Genomic DNA, 21,376 nt, shown 5'->3' with positions numbered 1-21,376 from the left:
AAATCAGCTAATTTGGCGTTTGCATGGAGGCCTTGCTGCATTAACAAAAATCATTGGGTTTTTTTGTTTGGTTGGTTGTTTTTTAAATCTTCTTTCCTTTTCTAATCCATGTTGCTATGCCAAGCTTTCAGTGCTGGGTTTCAGGTCCATTCTCTGATATCTCGTTTGCTTAGAAAGGATTTAATGTACATACAAAGTAGATACATTTTTAGGTCTGTAACTTTCCAGATGCCATTGTTTTTTGGCATCCTTATGTTACATAAGCACATGAAGTGAACAACTGCAGCAGCAAATGTTCTTTGTTTTCCTCAGGTTGATGCTACAGATGCCAGTTACCCATCTGTGAATACATGTGTGCATTACCTGAAGTTGCCTGAGTATTCTTCTGAGGAGATTATGAGAGAGCGTCTGCTAGCTGCTACAATGGAGAAAGGCTTCCATCTCAACTGAGTTGTTGACTGCAATATTGGACATCAGAAAGTGTTTTTTGATACTAGCAAAGCCTCTTGTGTTTGTGTGCAGAAAAATATGATCTCCACGCTGTGCTCTGACGAGACTTGCCTTTTTTCACTCGTGAGGAACATGTGGAATAATTTTGTTAGCTGCTAATGACAGAATAAATCCTTGTAACTACACAGCCAGCAAGAAATTGGCACAGAACACTGTGTGATGCTTCAAGGGCTTGCACAACTGGAAATTAAGGTGGTTCTGTTTGACTGTTCCAAAGAACAGATCATCAGATTTTCAGTGTTCACTGATACAAATTTCTAACAGTGTATTTGTGTAAAGTTTGTCATTTAATACCTTGTACACTACAGTTGCCATCACTGATCCCTGTTTTGCTGGCTTTAAGCTAACTGGTCAGAAACTTGCTTCCTTAAAACTTAGAGTTAATGGGCATCTCCAGCTTTTTTTCTTTTTTAATGGTGCCTGCACTATTGGAGTATTTTAGTGGGTTTTTGCATATAATCATGCACAACCTTTTGTTTTCTTTCAAGTGGGAATATATTTTGATTTCTCAAATCCCCTGCTACGAAGATCAAATCCTTAAGTGTATTTGTGCAGTTCAACAATAAAGCTATTAAAAAAAAAAAAACACAACACTGGTTTCTAGTGCAAGGCACACTTAAAGCAAGTTTTACTTTTGGTTGTATTTTCTTTGTATATTATAAACATTTATTTAACTTGTTGCAGTTTGAAGTTTAAAAACAACAAAACACCCAATGTGTAAGCTCAACAGTAATCATTAAAATGTTTGCAACATATACTGTCTCCTCTGAATACCTTCTTAATTTTACTTACGTTACTAAATCTATGTATGTGTTTTGAAAAAGAGGCCATACTTTTGTCATGGTTTAAAAGAAATCCAAGGCAATAGTTAATGTCATTAACTCATCTGTGTACTCAACTCTCAACATTACACAGTGCAACTGGCAGTGATAAGTTTGCATGTGGCAGGGTTTGGTGCTTTTCAGTGGGCCCATGGTCTGAGATTTTAATTCCTTATTACATTGGAATGAAGACTGGTTCCCATGGTGTGGCAGGTTCTGCTTTACTTGAGGTGGAGCACCTATCTTGGTTTTGTCATGTGGTGAGATGTTTATTGGCAGAAAGCAGCTCATGGCAAGGCAAAGCAAATAAGGTGTCATTTAAAGTAATGTGTCTTTTAAACATATTTTAATGCTCACTTTTCAAAAAAGAAAGACTTTAGTTCTATCTGTCTGCATGGTATGTTTTGTTCTGTGCCAGCTCTCTTTGGTAATTGTTCTTGCTTGAACTCCTGAGGAAAGGCTTGCCGAAAGATTCTGCCTCAAATACTGGCCTAAGGATCAGGTATTAGAATTTGGATTTCATGCTGAACCTAGCAAGTTTTCCCCATATAGTTAGTTCTTTATGGATGGATACTTTGTGGGTTTTCTGCTTTCATCACTGTTAAGTATTTTCATTGTCAATTAAAGGAAATAGTTCTGTATGTATTTTTAAAATGTATTTAATTGTAGCATTGTCTTGAATTGAGAAGAATATTTATGTTGGCAACCTGCTGAGATATAGGACTAGGCTGCAGTCTGCTGGCACTGTATGTATAATTAGAGATCAACATACTAACCTTAATTGGAAGTTTGTGTGATAGTTTGCAAGAAATGCCTATACTCTGTGTTGTCTTCAGTTTGAGAAGTTTGAATGCCACCTGTTTCTCAGGATGCTGAGGTTTCCTGGCTGGTAGGAAGAGAACTTGGAAGTTGTAAGCTGTTAACGCTTCTTCTCCACTACACTTCACCAGGCCTTGTTTTCTGTACAATTTAATTCTGCAGCTTACTGTTCTGCAGCTGTCAACGTGCTTTCAAACACAGTGCTCTCACAGTACTCTTTCTGTTGCACCTAGCACTGGCTTGGGCGTCACAAAGAAGGAACCTGATAACTTCGTTCTAGAAAGGTAAATTAAAGTAATTGGTGACTTCAGTGATTTAAGGAATGTAGCATTTGGATGCAAATGGATATTTTGTATGCCTTGTGATTAGAAGTTACTGTAAGCTACTTCCTACTGCAGACTTGATTTGTTACATAAATGTTTTGAGAGATGTGCATGTTTCTTCTTGATCATCTTCTATAGACTTTAATCATGATGGATGGGAATAATAGGGGAGAAAACAAAACACTTAACAGTGGTGTTCCAAAATGAAAAAAATGCTGTGTGATTTATGAAGCAAATGTGTATTATAAAATATCAAACCTTTTGATTTTACTGATTATAACATTAATAAACTATTTAAGTGTAACTTCTAGTTACAACTTAACACAGCATGCAGGAATCTTGCATACATCTACACTTATGTTATTTAAATGTATTTTGTAACCAAAATCAGAGGATCTCTGGTCAAGACAACCAGCTTTTTGACTAAGGCTGAATCTAGTTTAAAGATGGTCATAAAAGTTACCGAACTTTTACACACAGTGTACATATGAATGAAAATAAAAAACCATATTGTTGTTTTAAGAAGTGTCACTGAAAGTTAGTTTGAAATTGTTTTTCCATATTTTCTGTCTTTCTAGGTCTGGCAGAATGCTGCGTGATTCAGAGCAATACCTACACAGTCACAAGTAAGTTTCCATTGCTTTATTCTTAGTTTGTTTGAAAGAAAAAACAATTCTTGAGGAGTTTCTTTTTCTAGAAAGGTTTCTGCTGTGTCCTTAGCAAGTCTGAAAATAAAGTTTCCACTTTGTGGTTCTATGTCTTTTTCAGGGTACAGGAGAAGCAGGAAATATTTTTCAGCTGATTTAAATATTGCACGAGTTGGTCTTGCAAAATGAGAGGATTGCTTGTTGGTATGCTCTTGAGGATTTCACCATCTTTTGCTAAATGCTTCAGTCAGTCTTGCATCTTCCTAGCTCTCCGCCACTTTGTCGAGCACAAACAGCGGCGCAAGAATTCTGCTGGGGTTTGTTTCCACAATGCAGCCATTTAGCACCATTTCATCCAGTATGATGTGCACTCTGTCCAAATTGAACATGATCTAGAAACGTTACAAGTTAAGTATATTTTGAACTACATTAAAAAAAAAATCAGAGAAAAATCTAAAAAAAGAAAAATTTAAAGAGTAGGTATTAAAGTGTGCTAGTTATTTGTCTATTTGTAAGGAGACAGGTCAGGCAATGCTTTTCATGGGCCAGCATTGGAGATATCTGAAGTTGGTACTAGGGTTAGGGTTACATCTTGCACTATCACAACACAGAAGTAAAAGAAAAGTAAACTTGAATGTAGATGCTGGTGATTAATTTTACTGTTGGCCTGAGAACCATTTATTGCATAAATATAAAATGTTATCAAGGGATAATGATTTGAATGTGAAGATGCCTATGTCCTGTATTTCTTCTAATCAAACTAATCAAACAATTTGAATTCCTAAATTCTTAAAATCTGATTCTCAAGTATAATTTTCCTTGCCATGAATTGTTGACGTTATTTAGTTTTCTTGAAAACAGCTTCTTAACTTTTTGAATCACATTACTCTTAATGCATTAATCTAGTAATAAATCTTGAAGAAGGCTAAAAGTAAATGGCTTGTATTTAATTTACACACTTTCTGAAAGATATTTACAATCTAACATTCAAGTAAAGGAAGATAATCTGAAACTGAATGCATACCTTCATGTTATCTGAAATTTATCCATAACAATGGATATTCGTTTCCTTAATGTTACTTACCATCTGTCTCAAAAAGTGATCGTGCTTTAATACGTCCGTGGTTCATCAAATAGTTTCCAATTTGGCAAATTTAACCACCTAACTTAATTTTAGGTTGTATTTAAATTCCGGACCTCTTTCTGAATTTGACTGTAGGCAAAGTTGCTTCTAAATATCAGACTCAAGCCTTTCAATACTGAGGAACAGTACTGTCCTTAAAACATGAACAATTTCAGTTTCAGAGCCAAAGGTTTTTGTGGTCTTTTTTGCTTTCCTTGGCAGAGTGAAGACTTAATTTTTTTTTTTCCTATATTCCACTTTTCACACAAATTGATCTTCTCACAAATGTTTTATTCCGATTAGTTATGGCTTCCTTATTACTGTGATGTGAGAATTTTTAGGGAGAGTTGTTCTATTCCTGCTTTGATCAACTGTGACACTGACCTACATAGGGGCAGGGAGGATCTGTTCACAAAGCTAGATAACATTTCATTCAAGTTTCAACAGGCAATAAAGCTAACACCTGCTGGCTTTTAATTTTTGCAGTCTACTAACTTCACTGATAACAACACTACAGTTCCCAGAGAGTGGCATCACTGACCCCCTCCTCTCAACCAAACACAGGCTTCCTTCTTCAGTTGTGTTCACACCTCACTTTACCATGCTGTTCTTGGCAAACAGTCAGACTTGCATGGTGAATAATCTTGGCTTTTTTCCCCTTCCTGTAAGACTTATGACTCTTCTCTGCTGTTACATCTTGACATAAAACACTGCTTAGCCATTCAAGTCTGCCTGCCCTGCCCAGTGAGAGATGTCTCTGATTTTCAGCAACACTCATCCTCTCCACCTGTCACTTGTTTGGCAATTCACCCCAAATTTCAGGGTTTAAAGCCCTGAAGTCATAGATCCACACCCAGCTGAAAATCACCAGAGCAAGCCAGTTTGAGCAGCTGGCAACAGGAAAAGCTGTATATGGTGTGTACTGACATGTACATCACCCAGAGCTTTTCATTTATAGTCCTGCTTCCTGTAAGAATAGTAAGTACAGTTTTGGCCATTAGATTGGCAGTAGAGGTAATGGTACCTACTAAAATTGGTATTTAAATATTCTGCTGGCTATTGGTAACTCCAAGAGCTGCCATTATGAAATACCTTAACAGTACTTTTTAGTCTCACTAGGAGTTTTTATGTGGCACCCATACTAAAAGGAGATAAATGTGACATAATCCTGTGTCTCCTTCCCTGAGACAACTTAGAGGCAAATAGTGAAGTGGGGAAGAAGGGAGAGAAAAATGCTCATTCAAGTCATATAGAAACATTTTAAGATATCTCAGGATATTCCAGGCAAGTAATTGAGGGTGTGTACAAGCTCAAGACATTACAAAGTACAACCAACACCTTGTGATCAGGTACCACACCCAGGAGCACAAACAAAATCTGTATAGATTATAGTGTGAGTATGTATGTGCTTTGCTACTGAATATACATTATTAAAGAACTTTGATTTCTGTCTGGATCATTCATCTTCATTCATCTAAAGGTTAGTTGAAGCTGCTGTTTTTGGTTGTTTTTTTTTTTCTTCTCTTAATCTAGATTCAAGCAATACCATGTATTGTCATTTTATCTTTTCAGATGTTTGCTTTAGGTAATTTCTAGCCTATCTAACAGCAGTTGATACTCCAGGATAAATTCTCTGAAAGTCTGCAAGGTGGCTGATCTTCTGTGAGCACATTCCCTAACATTACGACCCTAGAAAGAAACTTTTCCTTAATGAACAGTTTTAAGCTAATCCATGTGAGTTTCCATTTCATCCACTTATTTTACAGTTTACTAACTTGTTTCCTTAAAAATTGTCAATATAAATTCATAATTCAATTTTTTAATTGTGTGCCATGTTCTAAAAGTGGACAGAAGAATACACTTGACTCACATAAAGTATTCCCTGTATCAAAGCTTTTTTTCTATCCTGGAAGAAGCAGCTAGCTGCAATGGAATGTAATGTTCTTTTTTGGATCTAAGCAACATTCTTCAAATACTTGGTTATAGAGAATGCTCCTTCTTTCTCCCACAAGGAGAATGTAAATATGTTTCTTCTTACATGTTACTTATGTGTTCAAGTAAGCACTGCTTCACCAGTCCAAGCAACACAAAAGTCAGCTTTTTGTAATTTTGTAAAACTTTCACACTTAGCAGCAAGTTGTTCCCCACAAAGCTGCTGCAATAACACTTCTATTTTTATGGTCTGTGATAATCACACCAGGAAAGGAGCTCCTATGCTACCTAAGCTGTGGTTTTAGAACTACTTGAAATTCCACCCACTTATTTAATACATGAAAGAGAGGCTTATATAGTGATATTAACACATTAGGAAGAAGCATCACTGGGACAACTTGTTTATTCAACTAACAAAACTACTTAATTAAAAACAAAACCAAAAAACAAACACACACAAAACAAAAAAAGCACAAATGTTACTTATTTCCATCTAAGGTAAACTCAAATGTATCATTGACTGCTAGAATATACACCAAAAAGAGGTAAACAAATGGCTTTCTGATACCAAAAAGGATACATCTAATTCACTCTGAAAGAAAGAGAGATAAACATTAATCACGGTCTGATTTTCATCTCATAGTCATTGAACGTTACATATCCCTTCAGATGATAAAGTCTTCAAAATAGAGATTAAAAAAAATTAGGCTGATTAATATTCTTCTATGGACTGCACAGTTCTGTGCTCTTTACTGCACTGCTCCTTTGCATTTGATGTATTACCTACCTCTAACAAAAGCTAAGCTTCTGAAAATCTTACTTAAAAAAAAAAAACCAACCCATTAAAGTCACTCACAAGTGAAAATGAGAGTACATGCAGTGCTGTCGCAGAGAATAGGCAGAAAAACAGCACCTCTGCTTATGGCATCTTCAGCCCTATAATCTTTCTTCCTCTGCAAAAACAAGATGGCAATGCAAAGTTTATAATTTTTATAAAAACATGAGTGTATACCCGTGGTGGTGGCAGCTGTGCAGGACACATTAGGACAGACAGCAACTCTATGCACTGGAGCCCTACCACATACAGCTCTTGCTTCAGCCCAACCAACTTCATTTAAGTGAAGTGTCTGAGCTAGCAGCCCTTGTGGTCTCTCTACACTCAGCACATGAGATGGGTATCTTCAGCACTTGTCTCAGCAAACTTGAGACATGACTCACTTTCTAGAGAAACTTGTTTGTCTCTCCCTGTAATGGGAGCATAGGATGACCAGACAGCTAACTTGGGTGCTTCAGCTAAATGTTTAAATTTAGAAACAATTAGTCACAGCCTCAGATCCCGCACACTTAGAGTTGAACTTCCCCAGTCTCCGATGAAAGAAAAATGTTCCCACAGAATATTTTTATCTGCTACTAAGGGAATTTACTATATTTGTTGGTATGGATTCCACCATTCACAGACTAGCCCTGGAATTTTAGTTAGTTTTCACTGATAGAAGTACAACTTCTTCTGTGGTCCAAGGATGCTCTAAATCAGACTGGTCTGCAGGTCTGCACTGAGTAACCTTGCCATCCTTCGGTTAGAGATTTTTATTCATCACAAAACTCTATTTTAAGAAGTCTAATCAGTTTGAACTTAGTATTAAAAAGCAGTTGAAAACATTGGAGTGTGTATTCTAAACAGTATGCATGGTTCTTCCTGAGCAGCTATAATGGAAGCGAAGGTGATTCAGAATTACGTACCATAGCACTCACAGTTAATTCTGTTAATATTTGTGCTTATATTTTAATTCAAGCTCTGTAAACTGCATCAGACAAAAACAAAGTGTGAAAATATTTGATACTCACAAACCTAAAAAATAATAGATGAAGTGTCATTCTAGAGAACAGATGTTATTTCCTTTGCCAGAGTTTTGTTTCCATTGTTGTCATAATTTGGTCCTCTAGAATCATGCAAATCCTAAACATTAATCCATAACTGTACAAACTTAAAATATTTTTTGCTCTGGGGTTACTGACAGAAACCCTAACTAGAATTATGGCCACCTTCAGTGTTCTACCATGTATATGCAGTTGAAAATAGAACACAAAGAATGGCATGGAAACTCTTTAAATGGTGAAGAGTTTAGGAGACTTTTTCAGTCATGCCCTTGAATTCATACAGGAAGATCTGCCACATCTACTTTGGATCTACTACATAAGCACCATAAACATTGTGTGATGCTCTCTTGTAATTACCAATGTAATACTCTCAGACTGATGGACTATGGAGGAAATTGTATCCACCACACTTTAATAAAGCCAATCTAAAATTATGCTTAAATATTATTCAACTCAAATTTGTTTAAAATGAAATTATTACAAATTCTGTATTAAATAGTGCTGGAACTGTAATAGCAGTTTAGGACTGTGTTCCTACTGAAGTCATGATGAAGACAGTGTAAGCATTAAGTAGGGAGCTGTCGTTACTCTCACTGAACAAAATTAGAGGGACAGAGCAAATGAAATCTCAAGAGCCAGAATGTTCTTGTGCCATCACTCTACAGAGGCTATCTGGTACAACTGCTTTTGTAACGATGTAGGAACATAGTCCTAAACTGCTTTAAAAAAAAACAAAAAAAAAAAAAAAAAAAACAAAAAAACCCCTTTTGGAATATAAAATGCCAGTGGCTATTTTGAGAGCAATGAGCTAAAGAAATCCCTGAGTATAAGCATATAAGAACATGCTTTCCTCTCAGAAACATTTCTGGTATTCCTTGTCTGATGATAAATAGACCACGCATGCTTTTACTTGTCTGAAAAATCAACTAATACTCTTAATAATTTTTTTCTTTTTTTTTTTTTAAACAGTAGTAACATCATGCTGCTGTTTTCACAGTGATATATGAATATTAAAAAAAAAATAAAATTCTTTTCTTCCCCTGAAAAGACATTCTCTAGAGCATTGAAGAAGAAATATATCACAGTAGATTCAAAGTCTCACTCACCACTCTGCTGAAGTATTTGTCCAGAACCTCCACAAAATTATGAATTAGTTCATATACTGCCATCTCATTCTGAAAGTAAGTTATAAACAAATTAATGTCTTCAGGTGTAAGCTTAAAATTAATTTTCAAGAACTGTAAATCACTGTGAACACTTCAGTTCAGACTCAGTCCTCAAGGCTTATTAAGTAACAGTACTTAGTAATTTTCAGTCAGATACTTCTTTTTTTTCCTTTTGTTTTAAAAATAAAATAGCATCTTTCTAGGTAACGTATGGATTTTCTTCCTTTGTCCAAGGAAGCTGAAAACAGGGAGCAGCTGGGAATTCACTACACAGGAGACAACTGAGCTGCCTGCGATGCTGATATTTGTTAACAAAACTCACCCCACAATTTTAAATTTATAGAATCACAGAATAGATTGGAAGGTTCTTTAAGGTCATCCAGTTCCAACCCCCCTGCTATAATCAGAGACTCCTACTAGACTGGGTTGCTCAAAGACCCATCCAGCCTGGCTTTGAATGCTTCCAGGGAGGGGGCATCCACAACCTCTCTCGAGTGTTTCAGCACTGGTCACGGAAAAGAGTTTCTTCCTAATATCTAGTCTAAATCTACCAGCTTAATCTTCCAGTTTAAAGCCATTTCCCCTTGTCTTGTTGCTACCTGCCCTTATAAAAAGTCCCTCCCCAGCTTTCCTGGAGGCCCCCTTCAGGTACTAGAAGGCCACTATAAGGACTCCTTGGAACCTTCTCTTCTATTTACAAGAAGTACATATTTTTTGTCATGTCTAATTGAAGCTCTCTAATATATACTGCAAATTCCATACTGGAAAAAAAGCTTGAGTTCTTGTCTTTGATTACTAAAAGCTTATATTTAAAGACTGCATATAACTTCTTACCTCTGTCTCATTGATTCCAACGACTACGAAAAGGGCTGCATACTGTCGGTATACCAACTTAAAGTCCTTATACTCAATGAAAGAGCACTAGGCAAAAGCAGAACTTGTCAAACTTAGTAGCTGCCAGTTAAGCTTGAAACATTATTAATCTTTCCTTCATATAAAGCACATAAAAACAAATGGTTTTCCCAGTGTCCAACAGGTAATTTTGATTTAATATAAGTTTAGGGGGGTAACTTTTAAATTAAACCTTTCATCTATTGACAGAAAACTTAGTATCGCTTCTTATATGGATAAACTAGAACATGTAGAACTGAAAGAATTTGTTCAGGGTTTTAATGCCAGGGCAGTCACTATTCCCTCTAAATTTTCAATTAGAAGCACTTACAAAAGAGGCAACTGAAGATCATTTTCATATTTAAGAATGGTCAATCTTCTTATAAATGCTAAGTGTACTAGATAGTCAAATACAAGGGAAAAATCCACTTGCAGTTCACCGCCAGTCAGGAGCCAGTAGATGGTGCTGTTACACACAGCTTTACAAATAACCTTTTCCTAAAATTTTGCTCAGTCCTTGAAATGGCAGCATGCTGTTAATTCTTCTGGTTTAGTTTCTATTTTGACATGCTCTTGCAAGCAGGGTGGAGGAGGTTAATTTCTTCAGTTGCTGTTAATTCTGTGAATCTGCAGTTTATATGGGTTTTTTGTATGATTTTTTTTTTCTAGAATTAAATGTGTTAAGACCACTGTTCCAAGACACACAATTAATGAAAAATAAGCTGAATTCAGAACACAAATTAAAAAAAAAAAAAAGCACTCACAGTCACATTTCTCACCAAATGGATCTTGAATTTTTTTGCTAAGTTTGGTACTTTTCTTAAAGAACCAACAGCTCAATTATGTGAGCCATAAAAATCTCAAGAGCAATCTAACAGAAATTCCAAAAGCTGAGTTTTCTCACTTTCATGCACAATGTTTAAAAACTTTGAAAATAAAAGAAAAAGAAAAAAGAAATAAAAGCCTAAAAATGATTTTTTTGGCCCAAGATGGCTGAAAAATATGTTTTAAAAAAAACTCAAAAACCCTATGTTTTAGGTAGTACCTGATTTGGAATCTTCTCTAACAAGTTTTTTGTTTAAAATTGGAGCTGTCCATGCTATACCTCCACCCTTCTTGGCAAAGAAGACTAGGGTCTATCTATAGATCACTACTAGAGAAGCAATAACAGGAAAAAATAAATTATTCCTGGACTTCTGAACTCTTTCAAGCAAAGGAAGTCTCTTCTATGACAGTGATACAGAAAACTCCAAAATCATTATAAGCTCCACAGAAGCATTTATTCAGTACAGAATAACAGCTCATCTACATGAACACTATGGAGAAACATTTTTGTTCTTCGTGGGTACAAATGAAATAATGACCTACAAAGAAAACTGCCACGTTTCTGGAATTACTTATGTGCAATAAAACAACTAGAGAGTTAAAAAACTTACTTGATCCTTTGAACGAGAGAGACAGTTTTTGATTACTTCAGCTTCCAACATTGTCCGCTTATGAATTTCTATATGCTCATAATACCTGGAGAGCCTAGTTTGACCTTGTTTGTTCACCATAAGAAAAAATTTTATCATTTTTTTTTTGTTGAGTTCAACAGTCAATTTGAATGTAGGAATCTATAGGATGTAGGAATTTATAAGATTATTTCTGTGAGGAGAGAGAAGGAAAAAAAAAAATAAATCAGTAAGCATAGGAGTTATAAAAGATGTTCAAGAAAGACTGGCACTGAAAGGAAAGGAATGAAAGGAAAGGTAGGCTCTGCAATTTACAAAAACTACACATGGGGCTTAGGAGAAATTTCTAAGGAGAAATCTGTTAGTAGTGTTAATCACTTAAAATAGCTTAATCTCTAAATAAGTATTAATCCAATCCAACATTAATACAATGTTACTGAAGCACAGACACGGACAATAAATACGCCAAATACAAAGTACAATGAAAAAAACTATCAAAAAGAACACAGAATTTGCTTACCATACAAAAACAGGAATTTTTTCATATTATTGAAAGCAGGCAGAAAAAGGCAAGCTGCATATATATATATATATATATATATATATATTTTTTTTTTTTTTTTAAATGAGGTTTTTTATTATTTTCTTCAATGCTACAAAATGGTTACTGTAACATTTTCTGTCTGACTCTCCTTGGATCAAGGATTTATTGGCCCTTGTGTTCTTGAAGCATACACATTGGCAAAACAGCAGCTACTGCAAAAGTTATTTCTTCATTCCAGTTTTAAAGACTTGCTTCTTGCCTAGTGCTTTAGAAGTTATAATGCAAATACCCTTTCCTAACATCTCAGAACTCCTGAGAACAGAGAAGAGTACAATGCAGCTGTGTAAAAACCATGTATCTTGGAGAAAAAGGAAAAAATAGAAAATCTATTTTATCTATAGATAAAATAGGTATCTATAGATAAATACCTATATCTATTGATATCTATCTATCTATTTTATATGGTAGAGATAGGAAAAGTCCCAACATCTTGTGCTGACATCAATTACTGCTTACTTCTGATTAATAGTATCCACTTAGTTATCTTCTGAAAGAAAAGCCATCTCTGTTAACATCACTGCTATTTGAAGAAAATGATCACTTCATGCTGTGGTTTACTCCCTAAACAAAGAAGTTTAGATTTCTATATTAAATGCATCTACACGATAATGAGAATTTGTGTCTTAACGAAGTGAACAGTGATAACTTTATGTTAACTACAGTTTCAAAAGCATTGTCAGTAAGGAAAATGAAACCAGAGGAAACACTAGGATTGCAACTGTAAGAGCTAATTAAATAAACAAAACTTATTGTCAAATATGTATCACTTTTACCAAAAGTGATTAGAAGATGTTGTAGAGGCATTTCTTATCCTTGGTTAGAAATGTTTTAAAATGCCATATGTTGAGAAAAAAATCATACACCAAACCCACAAAAGTCAGTCAACAATAAAAGGAAAAAATCCTGCCACTGATACACAGCTTCATACAGACCTACTTCAGAAAAGCGGCCTGGGAGGAGCAATATTGCCTTAAAGAAATCTTCACCAAAAATATTTTTAAAAAATTCTTTGACTGGATTCTTTTCTATCAGACATACTGCCCTTGGAGAAAAAAATTGCTTTAATTGTGACTTACAGTTAGAGATGATAACTTTAATCCTCTTCTTCCCTTTACTGTCCTCTACACACAGCTATTTACACAGGTAATATATTTGAAATGGAAGAGTAGATAAGAGAAAATACCAGAGGATGCATCAGCTATCAAGGAGAGCTCTTCCTTTGCACTACCGTACATCTGCAAGAAAGCTTTTATCCCTCTTACTCTGAAAATTCCTTTTTTATCTGCTCTTGTGTAGGACACCTGCAGGGAACAAGAGTCCAGAATCAATACAGATGACAATAGAGTCTGCTTGCAACCCTGGCAGTCTGTTTTCTCACCTCCTAGACAGAGTGAAGACTCTTTATGTCAAGAAGAGAAGTGCCCTCTTGTTGGTTCCCTCAGAGGGATGAGTCAGGGATGTCAGTAAGCGCTGCTGAAGTGCACACTGCTTGTCCAGGCTTTGCACTCTTCACTCTTCAGGGAGTGGAAACGATTCTCTGAGAAAGAACAAATGAGGCAACTGAGACACAAAAGGCCCAGATGGAAGTGTATTAAGGAATCTTCACTGTCAGGTGGCATTTCAGGCTGACATTTATGATAAAATGAGAAGGCAACTCCTATATAGTCTTCTCTGCATTTCGTGTATGGCCCTATTTTTTCCTATTTTGTATTGCTGCCTTAATTTACAGAGGAGCAGTAAGAAGAGATGCCTTAATACTCAAAGGAATAAAAAAAGAAAAGTATGCCAGTGAGATGAATCAGCCCTGTCCTTGAAGAGAGCTGGTGTATTCTAAGTTACCACTAAGGAATATCTAACAGAAAAAAAAACCCTTATGAATTGATGTACATGTATCCTATTGCAGGATTGCCCCTAATCCTAATTATTCTTTTGTTAACCTAATCTTCCTACGTGCTTAATCCCTTTCTGGTATTATGACTAATGCATCTGCTTATTCTTTCATAAGGCCTGTACTATTTTACCTGCAAAAAATACTTCAGACTCAAATTATTATTTTTTAAAATCTTTACAAATGCTCTTACCCAGAATCATTATAGAAATATGAATGAATTATGCTGTAACAGAGGCAGAGCCACGGTAGTAGTCAAATGTGTCACCTGTCATAAAAGACAGACATCATTCACAGTATTAGAGTAGGTGATTAACATCTGCAGAGGAGAGGCCTGCAGTATCACCTGTTATTTCTCGAAGTATTTTGTTGCCAGCCTCAAGCACGGCTTCTAACATTATTTTTTTCTCACACAAACGGCAGTAAAAGCACACAGTCTTCTGCAGAAATCCTGGAATACATTTCCTATCTGATTTACATGTCAAATTACATATATATATATATATATATATAATGTAACAGTATGCACAGCTGTGCATGTTGATGAGTGGAGAATGTCCCATTGTTCCATCAAGTTCCATGTATTTCAGGAACTAGATTTTATGTCCAACAAGCACTACTTACAAAGACAGTTCTGTTTCTTCCAATGCAACTCCTACATGCTTTTCTGTGCATTCTCACGTGCGTGCCTGCATGTGTGAGTGCATATATGCTCAAATCCAATATGAATTACTATGCCTTTCTGCTTACAGAATCGAGTGCTTCAAGAGAATTGGTGACAAGATGTGAGCCTTTCATACTGCTGCCATTATTTTGCTCATTTTAGTTATGAAAAGATGTTGCTATCTGAAGGCTGTTTGTCAGGAATGAATAGGCAGCCTCATTCCAGGTCAGCGGACAACTATCTGCATCACAAATGGGCTCAAGTATAGAAGACTGGAGGGGACTACCCAGATCCCCGATGGCCTGTCAAGCCCAGCTCTCCCTGTCAGGGTTAGCCATGCATTTGAAATTGTGTCCAGAATAGCCTACAGTATCTGCTTCTGTATCTGCGAGTACCTGTGATGCACTGTAACATCATGGAGACTCTGAGAAACAAACAAAATCCAAACCCACAAAAATACCATACAGAGAAGACATAAAACATCTTGAAATTGTGGTCTTTCCTTCCAAAGTACCGAAGTGTGAGCCACAGAGTGGCTTGTCTATTTCTTCCACAAGAGGTTTCTTCTGTATGGCTAATTTGGCATACACATAAACCACGCTCAGCATAACTCCTGTGATATACATGCATTGTTATACACTGTATTAGATCTCACCCTCATTAAAGTATCTCTTGCAGATAAATATCTGTGAGAAAAAACTGGAATGATTGGTGCTTGTGACTTACTGCAGCAGACAGATGCAGTATGTAGTTGTTGATGACCTACACCATAACTTTAACTCATTCTACACCAATAGATAAGCTGAAGATTCAACAACCCCCAGCTCACAAAGTGAGATGATGCTGGATTTTTCTGCCACTAAGCAGGCTCATTTTTCTCACGTGTTTGTATACATAACTCTAGCTTTGTACTCAAACTCAAATCCACCCAGTTTGCTTCAAAACACCATAATGGAAGCTGTGAAGGATGTGCTTCCAGGATGCCAGCTTACTAAGCAGCGTAACCTTGTGAGGCACCGTAGTGCAGACTGTCCCTGTTGATGAGTCACACCCCTCTACGTGTCTTTTCAGATACTTGCTGAGACCTCTTAGAGAGGCCAAGCCTGCAATACCTGTTCTGTGGATAAAAGGAGGTCTTACATCTCTGGTGTGGCCAGACCAGCAGATCTCATATGCAGTAATAGAAAACACATTTTAAACAATTTTAATTACATCTCCAGTAGCTTATTTTGACCAAGATTTCACCAATATCTGTACATACATACTCTGACACATAGATTATAAAAAAGAAACAGAACCCCAGTTTGAAACCTCAGGCAACAGAGTTCTCATTCAGATTAGATTTCTGTCAAATTAAAACCTCTCTAGTCAACATTCACAGATGTAGAAGTTATTGTGCTACATCAAAGTTCTCCAACACTTTAGAACTCTGACTTAAAGCATATTTAAGAGATCAAATCTAGCAAGCAAGAAACGCGTGGCTATATTTTTATATATTTGTTTTGACAAGAATTAAACAGAACTGCAAGTCAATAATTCACTGCACTAATTCTATAAATGAGTTGATTTTCTGGACACAGGTTTTAATTGTGTTTTGCCTGTACTAAATGTAAAACAAAATAGGTTAATTTGGAATTAAAAATAGCCAAGTGATAGAAGTGCAAGCAGAGGGGAAAGCAGGTGGACAAACATTTTTGAGGTATACATTGGTCTGCTCAACTTTCCAGCTACGAATTCATTGTGAAAAGCCATGTAGCAAATGAAGATAGTTCATACAATTGATATCTATGTTTTATTTTTGTTCTGACTGTGGACAAGGTTTTAACAAAAGTCATACCGATAAGAGTAACCATTTTTGTATTCTGGGTCTTAGTGTCCAAATTATTATCCACCTAGAAATGAAACAACTTTGTCAACGTGGCCTTGAAATAAATCACCATATTTAACTTCAAGATCAGGAATTTTAAGAAAAGCAACCTCACTGGTCTAGGGAAGCCAAGGAGGAAGGAAGCTGTAAAAAAGTTTTCCTTTGCAATGTGGTTGTCAGAATGCTTTCTGAATATAGTACTGAAGCTAAACTGCAGCAACTCCAAGGTATTCAGCAATGAGGAACATCTCAAGGGCTGGAATAAAACAAAGGGCTAAGCTGGCTGTGAGGTAAGGTGCAGTTTTTGGTAATGATTTGATACTGTCAGGGGACAATGAAAAGATCTGCTGAGGTGGAAGAGTTGGATTTAGACAGGCTGATCAGTGTGGAAAAGGGAGGACTGAGGAAATGATGGTAGGAAATGACTTAATGGAGAAAAGTCGGATAGGAACTGGTAAAACAACTGAAACAGCAACGTGCACCTGAGGAGAGGTCAGCAGAGAGGAAACGCCAGCACTGGGACAAGCGGGATTTATTTTCCAGCACTTAAGACAATTACAGCACCGTCAAGAATGAGCCCGTTAAGGACACTGTCCGTGTCCCTGCCCATATATACAGCATACACGTATTTAGGGAAGCAAAACCAAATCCCCCTGTTACGCGAGAAGAGGCGGCCTACAGATCCAACAGGATGTGGTGGTCACTCGGAAGCGCTGCACTTCGGAGCTGTGCAGTGCAGCAGAGGAGGTGGCACTACGTACATGCGGTGCCACCAGCCCGGGTTCAGCTGCCGTGGCACACCGAGCCCGCAGCTGCTAACGACGCGCCTGTCACTCGCGAAAGCACCCTCGTGCGGTTACTGCTCAGCTGGCTCTTCCCATCACGGAGGAAAAACATTACACAAACCCCTCAAACACTACACCACGAAGATGACCTTCGTTACAATACAGTTAAGATGGGGCACCACCAGAATACGCTTAGCCAACCTATTCTAGAATCACCTACTTGTGAAGCAAACCGAACGCCTCCGGGAGCCCTGAGCACTGCCCCGCGAGGCGCAACCGGAGAGGCCTCACAAACCCCCCCGCAAGCGCCCGCCGCCTCGCCTCGCCACGCGCCCGCACCGACGGCGACGGCGAGAAGGACGCGCTCCCCCGCCCCCGGGTACGGCGCTCACCTCCCACAGGCGCACGCGCGCTCCGTCGCCTCGACGGGCCGGGAGGAAGAAGCGGAGGGGAGAGGGGAGCGACTTCCCGGCAGGCCTCGCGCGCCGCGCCGCTCCCCCTTCCCCTCCCCGCCCGGCGCGGGTGGGTGGGCCGACGGCCGGGAGGCTGTAATGGCGGCTGGCGGCGGCTCGGCGCTGCTCTGACACCCGGATACCGCTCGGCGCGGCCCCCCGCCTCCCCGTACCCGGCCCGCCTCCTCCCACCCGTCCCAGCCGGCGCCGCTCGCCCCCTCCCCGGCCCCTGTTCCAGGCTCCCGCCGCGGGACGAGAAGGAGGGCTCCCCGCAGACAATGGACGAGCACCCTGGAGCCGGAGGAGGCGGTGGGATGGCGGCCGCGCCGAGGCCGCAGCAGCCCCCGCCGCAGAGCGGAGGCAACGTGAACCTGCAGCCGGGCGGGGGCTGCGCGGGGGCCGGAGCCGGCGGCGGAGGGCAGCAGCAGCCGCAGGGCCCCGCGGCCCCGGGCGGGCAGGAGGCGGCGGGCCCTGCCGAGCTGTCCCGGCCGCAGCACTACACCATCCCGGGGATCCTGCACTACATCCAGCACGAGTGGGCTCGCTTCGAGATGGAGCGGGCGCACTGGGAGGTGGAACGGGCCGAGCTGCAGGTACGGGCCGGGGCGGGCTCCGCGCGGGGCAGGAATCGGCCCGGGGCGCTCAGGGCCGCGCGCGGGCGGCGGGAGCGGGGCTGCCCGGGAGAGCGGGGCCGGCGGCTCTCTGAGGCCGGACCGGTCGCCGAGGACGGGGGCGATACCTGAGCGAGGTCCGGCGGGCGAAGCGATGTCGTCGGGCGACGGGGCTGGCAGAGGCGCAGCCCCTCACGGCCTGAGCTGGGCTCTCTTCCCTGGGGCAGCCATTTTGGTTTTTAGCATGGCGCCCGCCTGGGCTGCTGGCTCCGGAGCCAACCCAGCTCCGCGGGCCTCGGGGGCCGCGTTTGCGTCGCGGGCGCCGCGGAACGCCGGAGGAGGGCGGGCGGCCGCTGACCGCCCTGTCCGGTCGCGCGAGGTAGGGCCCGGAGCGCCCTGATGGCTGCCGTGCCCTCCTCGAGCACGATGACTCGGGGAGCCGGGCCCTGCTCAGCCCTGGGTGCTGCTTTAGGAAAGCCGCGGCCCGCGGGCATGGAAGGCTGCTGCTTCCTCGGAGCTGAGCGAGCGGCCCCTTCGGGGTAGCGGGGAGGTAGCAGTGCCGGCCGAGGTGGGAGAAAGCTAAGCGGGGTCGGGAAAACCTTCAAGCGACGGACTTGACCGGGTGTTCACGTTGGACACGGGTCCAACACATGCTCTCTTTCCTTCTTCGTTTCTTGGGAGACCTCGCGTGGGAGAAGCAACTGCTGAAGAATAGTGAGGAGCTGATGGGTCTGCAGTGTACTTGTCCTACAAGTACAAACTTTGTGTCAAGAGCAAAAATTGAACAATTCTAGAGGGCAGGGAGCAAGTGTTTGAGTTCCAGTATAGATCTCTCACCATAAATGCTTGCTTTTCGTAATGGAAAAGATCTATCATAATTATGTGTGCATGTAAAATAAAACCACGCATCGCAAACTTATCTGAAAGATCTGAATGAAATCTGCTTAATCTGAGGCATTTGTGTATGAGTAGTGTGTACTTTTTTATCCTGTGAAAACAGTTTAATTGTTCAAAAAGAGTATTTCTTGTTACGATTTAAGCATTGGGTGAATGCTTGCAGTCTTGAAGCAGCATTCCATCGAATTGCACTGTAACTACAGGTTGTGATAACATGCTTTAGCAGCAGCCAGTGTTTGTGAGATATATATATATATGCATATTATATATATATATAGATATATATACACACACACACACACACACACACCCCTTTAGACTGAAGAAGAGAGATCTTTACCTAAGCCTGGATGATTCAGGATTTCTAAACTCTTATACTAAACTTGTAAAGAAGTGTCTAATTTGCTGGGTTCTTGTTGTTGTTATTGTTACAGCTGTAATTAAGATAGAATAAAAGAAAACAAAGCAAAAGAAAACATCACACTCTTTCCCCCAAAAAAGAAAACAAAGAGATTTTGCTATTTATTTCACTTACTGTGTGTTTTACTATTTTAAACCGTACAGAACAGCTGTTCCTAAAATCGGTGTGGTGAATATGGGTAGGCATTTTCAGCAGAAAGTAATGGACTGGTTCTCATATTTTCTGTAGTGTCAAAGTAGTGTAGTACTGTGTTCATAGGGTAAATAGATCACTTACTGGTGTTCATTAGCAAGTAAGGCCATCTTGAAGTACTTGTTTTATGTATAGGCTTGTGACTTCACAGTGAAGTACCTCATTCTATAAATGTGAAGCTCAATTCTGAGATGTTGAAAACTCTGTCTGGAAAGTACTGGTTTGAACTTAGGTGCCCTCTAGATACTGTGATGTGTTTCTGCCAAGTCTGCTTTTTTTTTTTTTTTTGTAACTGTCATTTGTCATCCACAGCCACAATGTTTCATTTGCTTATTTCTTAATCTGCCATCCTAGTTCTGACCCTGGCTTTGTATGTGTTGCTTCACTCTGTGTGTGTGTGTGTGTGTGCGTGTGTGTGTGTATTAGGTGTATTAGCTCATGGGAAGCAGCAGGCATGCTCACTGCCAAGTGTGTATGCATGAGGAGAATTATTTTTTTTTTGCTAACTTCAGAAGCCCAGGATAGAAATGCGGTTAGGAATGAGGCAGGGAGAGTGTGTTCTCTTTGCACGTTAGATATCAACCTTTATAGTGATTAAGTTCAATACGAAACTGTGTTGAGAATATTTTTGGAAGACATGTATGGAAACCAGTCCTATGGTTTTGTATGTACGTGTGTGTATGTTTATAGCATATAATTACTTATTGGTCTTGCAACTCAAGTAATAAAGTCACAGTTTATTCTGTGACTAATAAAGCCCTGACATCTTGAACCCCAAACAACTGTTTTGCCCTTTGAAGCCACTGTGATTGTTGTTCATCTGTGAATGCAGCTTCCTGAGCTGAATAGGAAAAAAATTTGGTAGCATGACAGTAGCAATTAATATGGAAGCAAGAAGCATGAGAATTAAATTTCTTAGGTGCAGCTGTCACCCGTGCAGGTGGTTTCTTCCTTCTTTAGTAATTAAAGGTTCCTTCCTAAGTTAACTTGATAACTTCACAAGTGATACTTTATGAAAAGTATGTGGAAAACCAAATGACTTAGCAAAATTTTGTCATTTTATTTTCCTGTTCTGAACTGAAGATTGAGATTTTTCAATGAATGAGATTTTTCTCCAGAGTATGAAACTTATGGGAACTATTGAGTGATTTTTCCCACCTCTGTTTGTTTTCCCCTGCATGGTTTAGGTGAAAAGTAAGAGCCCTCTTTACAAATGGGGGCAAGGCAGATGGGCATACGGTCTGCCGTAAGCTTTTGTTTGTTTTTCGTTCTTGGATCTTGTAGTGAACTTTTTGATCCCTTATAGTACTTGTGTATGGGACATATCTTTAGAATTAATTTCAATTGCAAGTTGCTTCATCATCTTGAGGTTTATGCCACAGCTATAATAACTGAGCTTTGGTCCTTTGGATCTGAAGAAGTTCTGTACCA

General features: G+C 39.5%; 3 protein-coding genes across 21 annotated transcripts in view; 2 read left to right on the top strand and 1 right to left on the bottom strand.

Moving 5' to 3' along the window:
* The window catches only part of HECTD1 (HECT domain E3 ubiquitin protein ligase 1), a 57,669-nt gene extending 56,573 nt beyond the window's left edge, over window positions 1-1,096 (top strand). For all 8 annotated transcript variants that reach the window (XM_048949258.1, XM_048949257.1, XM_048949252.1 and 5 more), the window contains one exon: window positions 313-1,096. In XM_048949258.1, the coding sequence (XP_048805215.1) occupies window positions 313-450 (138 nt within the window). In that variant the 3' untranslated portion in view covers window positions 451-1,096. The remainder of the gene's footprint in view (window positions 1-312) is intronic.
* Window positions 1,084-19,545, bottom strand: AP4S1 (adaptor related protein complex 4 subunit sigma 1). 9 transcript variants are annotated; one of them, XM_048949275.1, is made up of 9 exons: window positions 18,564-18,863; window positions 13,547-13,705; window positions 13,245-13,469; window positions 12,625-12,729; window positions 11,547-11,757; window positions 10,054-10,140; window positions 9,160-9,228; window positions 6,744-6,767; window positions 1,084-3,512 (listed from the first exon to the last, which is right to left on the bottom strand). In XM_048949275.1, the coding sequence occupies exons 5-9, from the start codon at window positions 11,682-11,684 to the stop codon at window positions 3,384-3,386; spliced, it is 447 nt and encodes a 148-aa protein (XP_048805232.1). In that variant the 5' UTR covers window positions 11,685-11,757; window positions 12,625-12,729; window positions 13,245-13,469; window positions 13,547-13,705; window positions 18,564-18,863; the 3' UTR covers window positions 1,084-3,383. The 9 variants fall into 9 exon arrangements, with proteins under 9 accessions (XP_048805232.1, XP_048805233.1, XP_048805231.1 ...); XM_048949276.1 differs by having other exon boundaries at window positions 13,352-13,469; XM_048949274.1 differs by lacking the exon at window positions 12,625-12,729 and having other exon boundaries at window positions 18,564-18,861.
* Window positions 17,931-21,376, top strand: part of STRN3 (striatin 3) — a 55,407-nt gene continuing 51,961 nt past the window's right edge. For all 4 annotated transcript variants that reach the window (XM_048949271.1, XM_048949269.1, XM_048949270.1 and 1 more), the window contains exon 1: window positions 17,931-18,417. In XM_048949271.1, coding sequence (XP_048805228.1) covers window positions 18,103-18,417 — 315 coding nt within the window. In that variant the 5' untranslated portion in view covers window positions 17,931-18,102. The remainder of the gene's footprint in view (window positions 18,418-21,376) is intronic.

The sequence above is a fragment of the Lagopus muta genome, chromosome 6, assembly GCF_023343835.1.
Source record: "Lagopus muta isolate bLagMut1 chromosome 6, bLagMut1 primary, whole genome shotgun sequence".
NCBI classification, from domain to species: domain Eukaryota; kingdom Metazoa; phylum Chordata; class Aves; order Galliformes; family Phasianidae; genus Lagopus; species Lagopus muta.
Note: the sequence above shows the minus strand (reverse complement) of the source record. Positions and strands in the feature narration are given on the sequence as shown.

Coding starts and splice junctions, on each gene's coding strand:
- AP4S1 (XM_048949275.1), bottom strand. CDS start 11,684: ATGATAAAATTTTTTCTTATGGTGAACAAACAAGGTCAAACTAGGCTC. Junction 10,141..11,546: donor TCTCTCGTTCAAAGGATCAA/GTAAGTTTTTTA, acceptor GCTTTTGCCTAG/TGCTCTTTCATTGAGTATAA. Junction 6,768..9,159: donor ACAAATACTTCAGCAGAGTG/GTGAGTGAGACT, acceptor TCTTTCTTTCAG/AGTGAATTAGATGTATCCTT.